The 15,600-nt window shown below is 34.0% G+C and overlaps 2 protein-coding genes across 2 annotated transcripts in view; both read left to right on the forward strand.

Moving 5' to 3' along the window:
- The window catches only part of LOC129941992 (putative uncharacterized protein DDB_G0287457), a 309,405-nt gene that overhangs the window by 270,831 nt on the left and 22,974 nt on the right, over nt 1–15,600 (forward strand). The gene's annotated exons all lie outside the window — the stretch shown is intronic.
- Nucleotides 7,919–10,420, forward strand: LOC129938732 (adhesion G-protein coupled receptor G2-like). The gene has a single exon (XM_056046452.1). It carries the CDS (start codon nt 7,947–7,949, stop codon nt 10,263–10,265), a length of 2,319 nt encoding a protein of 772 aa, XP_055902427.1. The 5' UTR covers nt 7,919–7,946; the 3' UTR covers nt 10,266–10,420.

Raw genomic sequence — 15,600 nt, forward strand, 5'->3', positions numbered from 1 at the left:
CATTCCACGTGCATATCCGAAGTTCGTTGTCCTTTATTCGTTTGCGTTGGTTGTCAACAGTAAATCCGTCCGTATCCGAGGCTTGTTGGTGCTTCGCAACTTTGAAAGCTTTTACGTGGCCAGGAAGTCACCCCGACGCACAACCTCCAACCTGGAGGGCCAGATCCTAAGTATAACTCCAAGGATGGGGAGCCGGATAAAACCGCTCCTTACAGGCCTGGGCTCCGAATAAGTCGAAGAAGCCCTATAAGGTGTTCACTAAGTAGTTCAACCTTACTGGAACTGTAGACTCCACCGTTGATTCCATCTCGGGAATTCCTCCGCTGGTTACAAGGAAATGTTGCTCTTAAAAGAGGTTGTGATGCCACTCACTCTGATAACTTTCTATCCCGTCTGTCTGTTTGTCTTTTAATTGTAAAAAAACATTCATAACAATATTTTGTGAGAGGTAAATCATTTTTAGTCAATATCTTTGTTCTCCAAATACATATATCGAAAACCATTTCTAGTAGTTCTTGAAGGTTTTCGTGTTTTTTTTCTAAAGTTCTTGGTTGACTTTTTTTAAGACTTAACTCAAACTAACTTTTGCATATGATAAAAAAGTTTGATTTAAAATTTTAATTTTGTTGATGAGAGTCAATATCTTCGAATGTTTCGAAGTAAATTCCTTCAGGCATTCAGGAGATATTAAGAATAAAATCAATTGAAAATCTGGTTTTGTTAAATGGATTTCTAGTCGAAAACAAATTTTTACCAATTTTAGTAGCATTTCTTAATTTTTTACAAATTGGATGAATGAAATTAATTTGCGAAATATTAACAAATGAACATCAATTTTTACCAAATTAGCGTACTAGTTTTTGTAGATTTTTTCTTTAATGACAAAAACCAAATGATTTTTATAAAAAAAAACTACTAAATATAGAAACAATATTTTTTGTGAAATAAAGTTTGAAGACAGTAATTCGTATGAAAATTTTTACTAAGTTTTAGAATTGTTTTTAATTAGGTTTTTATTTTTAACTTCCCATAGGAAGTTATTGTAATGGGTCCGATTTGTCAAATTGAAAATTTTGACATTTCTCGACGTTTCAAGGTCCCTAGAGCCGAAATAAAAGATTTTTAGAAAGATGTCTGTGCGTGCGTGTGTACGTACGTTTGTACGTTTGTACGTTTGTACGTCCGTACGTCCGTACGTCCGTACGTCCGTACGTTCGCGACGTTTTTTTCAAACAAACTTTGTTATACAGATAAAAAGGCAGAAAGATGCAGAAAAGGCTCTCAAGAAAATTGCGTGGGTGGTTTTTTCACCATAGCAGTTTGAAAAAAAGTTGAAAATTTTGGTTAACCTTAACTATCTTACGAACCAAAAACGCTAGAGACTTGAATTAAATTTTATATAATATATTGTAACGTGATACCAAACAGGTATATTTTTTGAAATAAATCAATATAACGGTTTTTTTTATAAATCAATAAAACTGAAAAAAAAATTTGTCACCTCCTAAATTTTACGACTGAAATATGATTTCATCTCTAAAACTATTTTATGCAACGAAGAATAATGTGTTTGACATCTGATAAAATTTTGAGAAAAATCTAATTGACAGTTTTTTAACAAAAAATAAAAACCTAAAAAAAATTTATAAAAGTTGGTAAAAATTGAAATTTGATGACTCAAATATCTTTTCAAAACTTTGAGATATTGGCTTTAATTTACTTTTATCTTTCAAAACATCTTGTTGTCAACATTCAGTTAAAGTTTGAAAAAAATGATTTTCGACTCAAATGTCTTTTAAAAACTTTGAGATAATAGGTTCTACCTAATTTTTTCTTATAAGAAATATTGTTTTCAACATTAGGACAAATTTTGAGAAAAATCGAATTGACAGTTTTCTTACAAAAATAAAAACCTGAAAAAAAATTTATAAAAGTTGGTAAAAATTGATTTTCGACTCAATTTCGAAGTATAATGAGTTCAAGAACAGATATTGACTTCAAATTTTTGTATTTCGTTCAAAATATGGCTATTAATAATTCTTTAACTTTTAGAAAAATCGACAGACGGGTACTAATAAAAAGTTATCTGTGTGGGTCGCATCTCAATCTCTTGGTTTTAAAAAATATATTAGTGACGAATTTTAACAGCAACCACTCTTAACAAAGAGATGAGTTTTTGAGTACCGCTTAAAAATGTTCTTTAAAGTTCTCTAAAAGAGACCAACAACATTTAAATAAAGCAAGATATGGTCTAACTATTTAATTTGGACAGCTCCCTTGATATCAAAGCATTCCAGGATTCGAACAGTTTTCTAAACATGCCATATTCAATAGCTAAAATACAATCGTTTAGAGGGTTTTAAGTGAATTTCACGCAGAAATGTTAAAAAATGTGTTGAAGCGTAGCTTTTTTCCAAAAATACTATATTCTCTTTTTGTTAAAAATAAATGCATCAGGTGGTGCAACAGTCCGTTGAGAACTTGGTTTTAGTGACTTATAACTTTTAACCATTCCTGTATGCGAGTGATGTGGTCAGAGATGGAGTAGACCTACAGTTTTAAACCGAATACGAAGCACTTTTCATGACAAAAATTAATCTTGGAGGATTGTCTATTCCTGTCAAGAAGCAGTAGTTACCCGTGAAAAAAAAACTTTAGATGGTAAAGGCAGGGATTGACAGAACAACACTCTAACTATCTTGCCACTTTTATTACTAGTTTAAATGCCTTCTAAAAACAAAACAATTCAATTTTTGGAAAGTTCTTTCTGTATTTTCTAATGCTTTTGTCTGTAAACAATTTTTTTTTAAAGTAAACATCTGTGCTGCTTATTGATACAAAATTTCTAAATTTCACAAATTGGACCAATCACAATAACTTCCAATGTTGAATCAGAAATGCTATTAGTCTATTAAGAATGTCCAAAATATTGCTTAAAACATTTTAAAAAATAAATTGGGATTTTGTCCTGTTGTAAGCGATAAAGTAAAAAGTTTTCAAACAACAATTTTTCTTGTCATTATCTTATATTTTCGTTGAGTCATGAAAGTGCTTCATTAGGAATTTATGAAATCACCTGTGCCACTTAGTTTTAGTTCCAAACAAATTGTTACTTAAATTCAAAAATGGTTAAGCGATGAAGTTACTTACATGAGTATCCATTTTCAACAAGATAAATATGTTTTTTAAATGTCGCTTGCGTTAGGTGACAATAAAGAACTAAATTGAATCATAAATTTCACCATGAATGTTGAACACTTTAAACTTCCGAAAAATAAATGTAATGTCTACCTTAATAAATCAAAACTTCAAATGATAAAAAATTCCAATTAATAATTTAATATAGAGTATTCACAGTACCTTTCTCCCTTTCGTTCAGTTGCCACTTAAGTGGCCCGCATTGCGTGTATTAAGAGTTTTCATTAGTCTTTCCTTTCACAGCTTGTCTTGATAAAGCTCTGTATTATCTTTTAAATAAACCACATAGGGACTTAGTAGCTATGGTAATAAATTTATATAATGAAAATAATGAGAATCTCCTTCTTTTTTTGAACAGTGTAATAATGAGTTTGGTGTGTCTGGATGTTTTCATTACCTTACTCACTTTGAACAATAAGTTTGATGAGTTCTTATTTCAAGTTGAAATACGAGTAAGTTTATTATATTCTTTTATAACCCATAATAAAAAGGAACTATAATAAAATGTGGAGAATTAAAAAAGGCATAACTAGACACATCGTTAACCATTATTTATATTGAAAATTAGAATACTTTTTTCTTTTATTTCACTACTGTAATAAATTGGTAATTAGTTAAGTATTTCAGGTTTAAAGGATTTTTATATGAATATTAGGAACAGTGATGACAACGGTAGTATAAACAAACAAGGTTGCATTTTTTTCTTCTTAAAAAGTACTCATAGACGAAATTCGGGTTTTATAATTCAGATTTTCAAAACTCTAAGTTTTTTTCTAAATTTATAAAGCATGGAATTTAAGTCTTCAATCTTTTATCAATTCGTAGTAGAAATATTTTGACTTCCAAATTTGTATTCGAAAAAATCTTAAATAATATTTTATTTTAACAATACTGTTATTTTACTATTAAGTAAAAACTTTTCATTTTTTATAACTATTTTTGAAAAAAAACAAATTTTTGAAAAGAAAATTCAAACTAACACCATTTTTACTCACTATTTCAAGCCTTACCCTTAATAACATAAGTTAGGTGGTGCAACCATCCGTAGAGAACCAGGCCCTAGTGACTTACAGCTCTCAACCATTTCTGTGTGCGGCTAATTGCAGAGATGCAGGGGACCTTAAGTTTATATGCCAATTCCGAACGGCTTATTTGAGAAAGCACTTTTTCATGACAACAATTACTCGTGGTGTATTTTTCAATTCCTCGCAAGAGGAATAAAACCTTAGGTGGCACAGGCAGGGATCGAACCCAAGACCTCTCGCATGACAGTCCAACGCACTAACCATCATGCCACGGGTACTACAGCCTAACCCATAACTTTCGTTGTATTAAAAAAAACATACCTAAATTAATACCGAATAAAGTATACCATTTTCAATCAAGGGCCTTTCATAAAGCGCTAGAAGGACAAATTTTTCATCTGTTTCATAAATCAGGCTTCAATATTTCATGGGTTATCTTAGCTTTGAGGACTGCTATGGTTCATTTTAATCGGTAGACAAAACATTGCAACTAGGGTTTTTAATATTGCCAATGGTTTGCCACAGGGCACTGTTATGGCACCTCACTTGTTTAGTTTATATCTTTTTGAAGTATTGCGAAACATTTTAGTTTGCAAGCGTTTGCTGACGATATCATTTTGTATGCAAGTGGATCAATAATTGCGGTTATTCAAACAGAAATGCAAAGAAAATTTGTTTAGCTGCTGTCTTTCTGCTCGGAAGGGATGCTCAATATAAAACATACTATCCCCAGCCCAATAAGACGCGGAAATTAAGATGTGAGACGCAATTAGGAAAACCTAAGTAAATATAATAAACTCGAAGGATCTCCCCGTCGAATCAAAGACTGTTGTTAAGTACCACCTGGATGTTCATTTCGGCAAACTTGATCACATAAACATTCAATTACAAAATTCAAGAGCGGCATTTATATCGTTAAACGCCTTTTCTTCTCCAGATATTTAAAATCCGATGTGAAGATTATTTGCTATCAAGCATTAATACGTCTAATTCTGACTCACAGGAGTGCAGTATGGATGAATTTGGATATTGGTCCGTAGTATATGGAAAATCTTCTCATGTTCGAGAGAAAATGTCTTAGAGCTTCAATGCAAATGTACAGATTTATATTCTAACTTTTGGCATTACGTTTCTTACAAAAAACTATTGGATGCTTCCGGTGTCCAGAATTGGCAAATAAAAAATATGGACTCAACGTCATTCTAAACATTTCGTGAGGAATCATATGACAAGAAGAGCTACAAATAAATATGAAAAATTTTTAAAAATTAGAACAAAATAACGTATAAGTTTTTAAGTTTATTAAACTAAGACACAAATTTTTAGACTTTAAATAAAAAAAAAAGCAATTAAAATAAGACCGGTATGGTAAGCTTATTAAAAAGTTAAAACAAAAATGTTTAGCGTTGTTAAAATATCTGATCTTGCTGGCCCGTTTTCGAACGTTCTCATACATCAAAGACTTTGCCTAAAAGAGTTGGGCAGTTTTTTATCAGCTTTTGTATCTGTTGGCCTTTGTACGAATGTAGTCCCAATTCAAAAAGTTGTGGTCTGTGAAAGTTCGAGTTTTTGAGGTTAACATACAGCCGTGACCGCGGCGTTGCTTTTTAAATATGATATGCATCGGCGAAATCTGGATATTAGTTGATTATTTACTTACTTTAGTAAAGGCTGCTGGGCCTCAAGTAATGGATCCCGTCAGTTTTCTCGATCACTAGCTTGCTGTGTCCTGTTTCGAATACAAAGTCGGAGTGTTTTTTTGTTGTATGTCGAGTGTCGACATATATCGTACGTAGACCCCTTCTCTCGAAGATACCAAGGCATCCTAAATTCATCTGGGAAAGAGTCAATGCTTCTGAACCAAACAGTGAGATTGGGTTGATTAAGGTTTTATACAATGTATCCCTGGTACCTCTCGATAAGGCCTTATACCTCAATTGCTTACTTAGGCCAAAGTAATAGCGATTGGCAACTGTAATTCTACATTTGATTTCAGTGCTGATGTCATTTGCAGCGTTAACAGCAGGACCCAGATAGACCAATTCATTTACCACCTCGAAGTCATATGTATTAATGGTCACTTTCTGAACGAGTCTACGATGGGAATACTTAAATACTTCGTACGTAAATACTTTGTTTTGTCCTCGTTAATCAAAAGACGCTTTATACTGGATACCGGAAAAGACAAATGTAACTGCTTGTTTGGTTCTTTCCAAAATGTCGAAGTCATGTTTATATCCAAGAAATTGTGTGGATTTTCGACTCTCTCAAGAACAATATGGAAATCGAAGTCGTCTGGTGTTTTCGAAGGTTTCGGTTGAGTCTCTACTAAATTTTAAAGCAGCACCGATAATTCTCCAACGTGCGTCGTCCGGAAGAGTCCTATCAGTTTAGCAGGAATACCAAAACCCGACATGGAACGGTATAGTTCGTTCCTGTTGACACTGCAATAGGCTGCTTTAAAATCGATGAAAAGATAATGCATATCGATGATATATTCTAAGGTCTTCTCCAGGATCTGGTGTAAAGTGAAAGTTTTGGTCAATGGTAGAATTTCCAGGCCAGAAGTCACACTGAAAATGGCCAAGCAGTTCATCTGTTAATGGTTTCAGGCGTTCGCATAATACGCTAGACAGAATCTTGAAGGCTATGTTTAAAAGGCTGATCCCTCTGTTGATTATTCACTTAAACTTAAATTTATCTGCCACCCTAAGAATAGTACACTCGGTGTAATGCATATTGCGACTTAAAAAGAACTTGATGGCTAAAAGTGAAAAATGTAATCGTTTGAAAGTATTGCAAGGACGGATAATCTATTGTGATTTTCCAAAACAAACTAAATAAATGAAAGCTAGTTTGACAGATGTTACTTCTACAAAAAAGAACCAATAAACTGTCAAAGTTTACAGTCTCTATTGGGATACCCTTTACAAAGTTTGTAATGAATTCCTATACTTCTAATACACTTAAAAATGTATAATGAACTCAACTTTTTGGGAAATTTTGTAATGTCAATAATTGTCAGATACATTTTATGACAGTCATTTGAAAGATGACGCTGTTTCAGCTAGAGTCCACATTATTTTTCAGGCAATAACCAAACACTTGAATCAAATTGTATGGATGTTTTTCACTGACAGATCCGACAATCTTGACAGATCAATTATTATGTGTACAAATCTAAGTGACAGAATGGTATATAATCGATTTTTAAAAACTTCTGAAAACTAAGAAAACATAATTATGAACTTGACACTTTTCAAGCAAACAAGCATGACAAATTTTCCTTGAACGCACTCATTAATCGGAATTACACTTGCATCACTACTTTTTAGTTCCACGCATTCTATGGTTTTCAACCCTGGTCATATATGATAATTTATACTCTATTCCCATATGCCTCTTAGGAAATAGATATGTAATTTCAGCATGACCCTCAGTTCCTATATTTCAAGAACATTTAGTCATTATTTTTTTGCAGAAATTACGGTAATAAAAAAGTGTTATCAATTAACTGTATCTTAATATACAAAGTACTAGCCTAAAAGATAAACACAGGCATACCGGCAGATGTACATACTTAAATAAATAAACAAAGACTCGCCTTTTCGCTAAGAACTTAGCTGCGAAGATAACAATTTGGTCAAAACGCTATGCCACAAGCTAAACATTATTTCATATCGTTTATTAATTTAGTTTTCTTTTAGATTTGAACGCCACAACATGTGCTGTGGTTCAAGAGCAGCTATTCACGGTGGTGCCGCCGCCGCCACCGTCTCCGGTACGAGAGTCTTTTCGAGGAATATATTTTTAAAAGTAATACTTTTTGCACTGATCGTTTTTCGAGTCGTTAATTCGCAAACTACAACAACGCCAGCAGAAAAAACAACTTCAAAATACACCACAACGGAAATTTCACCAAGGTCAATAACCAATGATAAACCTCTTTTCTGTAAGTCAGAACCTTTCAAAAATGGGACCTTACGCTGGAATCAGGCCGAAGTCGGAACGGCAGCCATAACTAATATACCCTGTCTGCAACGAAATGGACTTCCGCTCACTCGAAAATGTCAGTTTGATAGTTTCTCGCAGCCACTTTGGGAGGACATTTCTACAAAGTCAATCGATTGCTTAGAACTGACCCGTCAAAAGCTGATAACTAAAGTTCTGATGAACTTGGAGCGACTGGCATTTGTTGAGAATAGCACAGCGCCTGCAGAAGCAGTTAGGCTTTTGAAACGGAATCTCAGAGCGAAGAACATCAAACTGATTCCGACTGACATACATTTCGCTTGTAGAATTGTCAAACAAGCTGTGGAACGTGCAAAATCAGCTGATCTATGTTTGACATTGCTTGGCATGTACAACGGCCTCATGGGAGTCGATAGGGAAGTTCTTCGGGCGTCGACAGTATTCAATTCTACAAACAAATTGGTTGCCAGTTTTGAATCTTGCGTCGATGGAACTTATCGAGAGAGAAGCAGTGCTCGTTCGGAGGAGCGTGTCGAAATGCTCGAACTTGGTGAATTGGGTGTTAGAGCACATTTGGCACAGAATTTGAGTGTTTTTCTCATAGATCCCAATGTAGCTAACGTCTCGGGAATAGCACTATATGATCAACCATTGAGTAATAATCTTGGTTCGAAGATGTTCCGAGAGGAATTCGGGGACTTCTATTATCGCTTTCTGTACTCCAACGAATCCGTTACTAATTTGCTTATGGACAAAGGACTCCAGGTAGCATCGTTCTTCCCCTATGATTTGTGGAGGAATTTAACGCAGAACCTATCCCATCCTGGTTTTGTTATCATAAAAGTCTATTCCAGTGATGTCCTCTTTCTGCAGCCTTCACTCCGAACCGATCGGAAAGTGTTTAGTAAAATCGCCTCAGTCACCATACCAGGGGTAAGTGGATCATTCGATGGATTTCTTCCGGTGATATTCAGAAACACTGGTCCATCTGTCAGTCATCCAGAAACTGGATGTGGATATTGGAATTACGAAACCTGGTTGAGTGATGGCATTGTGGTGCTCGAGAAACGCGGAGACCTTGTAGCTTGTGGAACACACCATATGACCCAATTTTCCTATCTCATTGGGGGAGATTATCGCTTTGCGGACTTTTCTGAGAGTGTTGTAATAACCAAACTTCATCTGCGAGCCTTGGACATCATCACTCTCATCGGTTGCACCCTGTCAGTTATTGGACTGTTGGGAATTTTCATAACCAGCATTCTTTTCAAATCCTGGCGCTCGAAAGCGTCCTCGAAAGTCCTTCTGCATTTGTGCACAGCGATGATATGTCAAATGGCCATTTTCTGTTTCGTCAATACCAACGACATGACCGAACAGTTGGTGGAGGACCGAGACTACATTGGATGTGTTGCAGTGGGAGCTCTTTTGCAATACTTCGTGCTGGTTCAGTTCATTTGGATGCTGCTTATTGCTTTCTTCCAGTTCCAACGCTACGTTCAAGTATTCGGCTCAAAGCCCAAACATTTTGTGTTGAAATCAGCCATAATCGGTTGGGGGGTACCAATAATCCCGCCAGCCATTCTCATTGCCGTTGATCGTTCATCATACATTCCGGACTTTGAAAACGATAAATCCCTGATGTGCTATCCCTCGGGACATGGTTTGCACCTGGGCGTCGTACTTCCAGTCACCCTGATCATAATGGCCAACTTTATTATCTTCGTGATGGTCTTCTGGAACATCAGCCACACCATGGAATCATCGTCGTCAAAGGTCATTGAGAAGAAGAAAATTTTGCGTCAGATTCGGCTTTTGATCATGATGTTTTTCCTCTTCGGCTTCTCGTGGATATTTGGACTGTTGGCTGCAATGGAGGCGGGCTTGGTATTTTCGTATCTCTTTTGTTTGACTGCCACTTTGGAGGGATTTGTGTTGTTTGTGTATTTTGTTCTGCTCGATCCAACAACCAGAAAATTGTGGTCAGAATTGTTTGGCAAAGATAAAGACAAGTTAAGGGAATCAGAGACTGTTAAGTTGAGATCAGGAACAAATACAACGAGTGGTTGAGAAAATTGATATCATGATCAATATTGAGATTATATCGAATATGAATTTCTATTAATATTATATTTATTAAATGCACGTGTAGTTTCCTTTTAAGTCAAATCAATGTTTATTATCGTTTTTGAAAAATAAATGTTTTAATTTATTATAAAGTTGTTTGCGTAAGTGTTATTTTTAGGAAATCAATGAATTACTTTTTTATTGGAAAAATAAGAATGTGTAGCAGTGGAATTGAATATTGTTTATGGTAAGTTTAATTTTGTGATTTTGAAAGTCGTCAGAATATTAGAATTTTAGAAAAGAATTAGATTCTTAGTTTTTGAAGCTATTTTAAATTAAAAAAGACTGCAACTGATATAAGTTCACTTTTATTTAAAGTTTGAAAACTCGTTTCTTTTGCTTTTTGAATAGTCTGCTATTTGGCAAACAGTCACCTTTGAAACTGTAATTTTTTGACGTTTGACAAAATAAAATTACGCCATGACTAATACAACCAATACGATGCAGCTATACTTTAAATTCTTATGGTGAACATTTCATAGTGAAAGTTTGTAAAACTCAAACCCTTGTGAGTGGTTAAAGATTAATAGGGAATATTAGTGCCGTACTTCACAATGTTGAAACAAATCCAGATTTGTCAATTTCTTGTCTGTCTTTAGAATTATGTACTCCAAAAATTAACACTACAGCGTATTTTGAATAAAGACTATAAGGTTTTGAGACTTTTAAAGAACAGGTAACACAAGAACTCAAGTCATTCGATCGGTGCCATAAAATAAAGCCAACAAAGTGAAAGACGACCAAAATATTTTTGGAAATAAGACCAACTTATTTTTACGATGTGTATAGAGTTAGAGTTATGTTTCAACTTGCAACATTTTAATTAATACAATTCTTGAAAGTTGACCTTATGTCCCTTGGCAATATTTTACGTTAAAGTTGACACAGCTTATTGGATCCTTAAAATGCATCAAAATGATCCAAATTTTTATCGAGATGATCATAAGGTTCTTTTTTACTTCGGAGGCAACGTTTATTAACAGAATTGTCCAAGACTTGGAACTTGGAAAACCCAGTAATGATTGTTTTACAGGATTCCATCTTCAAAGTTTTATTCATTTTGGGCTAAGTTTTGTGAAAACAAATTTGGAAGATATTGGTTTAAATGGCACTGAAAAGCATACGTAAGCTAAGGTAAGAATTTAAACAATATCAACTTGAACTTTTTGAAGACCTAGGTGGAAGAAAATCTACCACAAAAGATTAGTGATTTATAAAATTTAACAAAATTGGTATTAGAAAATTATTATTTCATTGAAAACAAGCATAAACTAATGTTTAAAAATAGCTGCTTACAAAATAATTGAGAGGCGTAAAGTCAGATATACAAATAGGCTACTTACCAGGACCATTTCTTGACATAAAGCTATTACCAAATTCATTTTGTAATAAAATAATTTATATGGTCTCAGTGTGTTAAGTTTTGTCGTCTTTTTGATGTCAAATGCAGTCACAGCTGCTTCTTCTTCATTTGAATAACGGTCCACATTTGTCTTAAAGTTTAGAATATGAAAATGATAGGAAAAAACAGAGTTGGGTTAAACATTACACATTCTTGATGTGCGGTTGAAAAATTAATCTCTTTACTTGAAAGTTCGTCTAAAATTAAGCTTAAGGGTAAACTGGTAAGCACTATTGGAAGTGTTGGCATTCTGACTGAATTATTTGAGGAGGGGAATGCAAGTTTCTAATTCGACAGAACACTGTTTGTAAAAATATCGATAAATATACGAAAGGTATGAAACATTGCGGCGATGTTCGAGTGATGTAATTTTTTCGGTTTTAGTTCTATCACCTATCATTTTTTAAGCCCTTTCTTAAAACCTATTTAAAAGACTTAAACTTGTTTTAGGGGCCCAATTGCCCAAATATGTAAGTTACATTTAAGTTTTGGACGAATGAAGGTTTTGTAAATCAGAATGAGTGACAAATTTCTTTTACCGCCGGAGAAATGCTAAGCACCTAGAAACATTTTTACCAATGTCGAATATACGATAATTCCATGAGAGGTAATCTGTGATAGTGTCACCTGGGGTGGGTTACGCCTTAACGACAGAAGACAAAATTGAGTTTTTGAAGCATTCAATTCTACACAGTTAATAGTTGCAATTTGGACAATGCTGTCGAGATCGGAATTTATTGGGGCTGCCGTTGTAGTTTCACATCCAAAACGACAAGGATGTGAATATAGAAATGAATCTTTAAAGCTGAGAGTATGACAGTTTAATGGATTAAAAATGAAAGACAAGAGATTGATTATGAATATAAGGTCAAAACCTGGGAAACACCAGCATTTATTTTATGAATTTCAGACTTGAAACCATCCAATACAATATTTTGTATTGAACGGTTAGAAAGGTAGTTTCTAGTCCAAAGAAGAAGATATTCATCAATACCAAAAGCACGCATTCGCTTGAGTTAAGGGAGCGAACTCTGCCAAATGCATTTGAAATAATAATGCAATAATATTACTTTCTCCAAAACGAGGGAAAGATTTGTTAAACTGTTCGGTTAGATAAACTATCAAAACACCGGTGGACCTATTGCAACGAAGGCCATATTGCCGGTCATTAAGAAGCTTTCTATCTTCCAGATATTTGTTAAGGTTGTAATCAATTGAAATTTCAAAAATGGCACATGTCGGATTTTGTCAAATACGTTTTTTTTTTATACCAATTTGAAGTAAATGCTTGTTTACGCCCATTAAGTTCGAAAACAGCTCATCTCTACTATTAACGTCATCGGCTGTACATAAACAAAATGAAATGTATGCACTAGTTTGAAAAATAACCATTTTTTTCAATCTCTAAACATTTTAAATATTCAATTAGTGCTTCCATGAACTGGCAAAGAAGGGACGTGAGTACCTACTATCGGACGACAGTTTTAGGAATAGAAAGATTCGCCTTTTTTAGGGACAGACTGAACGATGATGTTTTCCATCTATTCGGAAAGAGACCTACGGATAAGGGAAGATGGAAAGGCTTTCGGTTTGCCAGCGTTGAAGAACACTTTTTCAGAACAACATGAAAGATATGTCAATGTTTTTCAGTACTCTTGCAACTGCACTAGTGCGAAAGAAGATTCGTCCTCTAAAATCGTTTACGCTCTCAAAAACAGGAGGACTCATGACACTCACTGCTAACGTCGAATTTACATCAAACTATGCTGTAAGCAAACTCGCTTTATCAATCAAGCTTACAGAGGGAGTGTCAACATGGACAAGCGTTATAACCGAGGATAACGTGATATTTCCAACATTTTTACAAGTGATCAGAAGTTATTACTACCTTTGGGACATTGTATTATTTTGTGTCGTAATTTCTGGTCTTGCAAAAATTTGATGCGTCGAATTAGAGCGCTGCTGGTCTTTCTTAAGCTTATTCCGGTAGCTATTCCTAAGTGGGGTTGGCTTTATAACAGATTGTATTGTTTTTGTTGAAAAAATGGTATGCGTACTCCGGTAAATTTTTTAAAGAGCTTTAACATTTTACATGTTGAAAGCCATAGAGTACCGGTGGGGTGGGGCGCTTTGGACTTTCATGCCAGAAGTCTTGGGTTCACTCCCTGCCTGTGCCACCTGAAGTTTCTTTCACGAGTACTGCCTCTCTTTCGAGGAATTGACAAATCCTCCATAAGTAATTCTTGTCACGAAAAGTACTTTCTCAAATTAGCCGTTTGGATTCGGCTTAAAACTGAAGGTCCCCTCTATTTTTGACAACATTACTTGTACACAGGCCCTAGTTCTCAACGGACTGTTGTGCCACCTAATTGAAATAAAGTCATAGAGTAAAATGTAAAAATAACTTTAAAAGCATCTCAACATAAAGGAGTTTATATTTTGTCGAAATACAATTGTGTCTTACAGAATTTCTTAAATGACAATACTTTAGGTACCTATCAATTGAAAAAAAGATTTACTAACAAAAAATGTTAAGTCCACTGCTATGTTTTAATACGTCAGAATTAATGGTAATATTACTATTCGTCATAAGTTCAAGGCAACCACTTAATATTTTTTATCTTATCTAAATACAAATAAATACACTTTGATTAATTTGGATAATGGGCAAGATTATTAAATTATAACCGATATATTCTTCTGACAAATTTACTATATACACTTTACTTTTTATCAGAAATGATAAGCATAAGTGGTAGGTACATAATGTATTGGTAATATCACGTCATAATTTCCATTAGAAATGTTTGTTTTTGTTTTATTATCAATTTATCAATTTATCAATATATCAATATAAAGCTTCTATTCATTTCGGTAAGCTATTTGAAAGCATATCAATCGAATTGCATTCAGATGGGATTTTTGTTAAACTTTAAGTACAGGTACTTTATAACTTCTAGATACTATTATTGTTTCATTTTCTGTTAAAATAAATAGTTATTGGATTTGGTCTCAAGGCATGTATCTATTTCAATGTTAACCTATTGATTGTATGCTCAATTTTTAAAGAAAATACCATTTTTTAAAGTTTTTTTCAAGAGCTATTTAAGTTAGTATTCTTGCAAAACCATTTTATCAAATATTAGATAAGGGATTTGGCCTTTGAATCATTATGAGGGGCGATAGTGAGTCATTTACTAAAATTTTAACTTGTGTAGATTGTTTTTTTAAGAAGTAGGGTAGGACTGGGTAAGTTGGACACAACCTTTCTACGAGTATATATCAGTACGTAATTCAGACTCATATCTAATGGTTTTTCTACAAAGAGGTATTATTTGGATATTTAGAGCATTTCTTAAGAATAATCAAGGAATGCGTATTGCATTCTAATAAACAAGATATGATATTAAACTACGGAAGTTAAAAAAGAATTTTACTTTGGCACAGTTTTTACGTGATACGTTATTATTAACTGGGTATTATGTTTGAAATTGTATACAGTTTTAACTTAATAAATAGTATAAAGTGTTTTTATTTTGTGTCCAAGACGATTTGGTTGGAGCCTTCAGCTTGCCGGTGGGATTTTAGGCTTTTTCACATGCGTTTTTCAATTTCAAACCTCGATAACTTTTTTCCTATAAGGTATAACCAAAAGAATGATAAACCAAAACATCAAGACATCAATTTGTCTATCCATTATTAAAAATAATCGCCCTAAAAGTAAATGAAGTACGATTTGAGTTATTTTACAAAATTTGACTAGAAGGAGAAGAAAAAAGAACGGATGTCTTTTGCCGATAGAACGGGTAAATATATCACTTTTCCTGGAAAGGCCTGATAGTTTATCGCGATGGAATGAGTTGGAACTCAGCCACC

This window comes from Eupeodes corollae, chromosome 1, assembly GCF_945859685.1.
Source record: "Eupeodes corollae chromosome 1, idEupCoro1.1, whole genome shotgun sequence".
NCBI lineage: Eukaryota > Metazoa > Arthropoda > Insecta > Diptera > Syrphidae > Eupeodes > Eupeodes corollae.

Bases quoted from the DNA above. Each gene is read 5' to 3' on its own strand.
- LOC129938732 (XM_056046452.1), top strand. From the start codon at position 7,947: ATGTGCTGTGGTTCAAGAGCAGCTATTCACGGTGGTGCCGCCGCCGCC.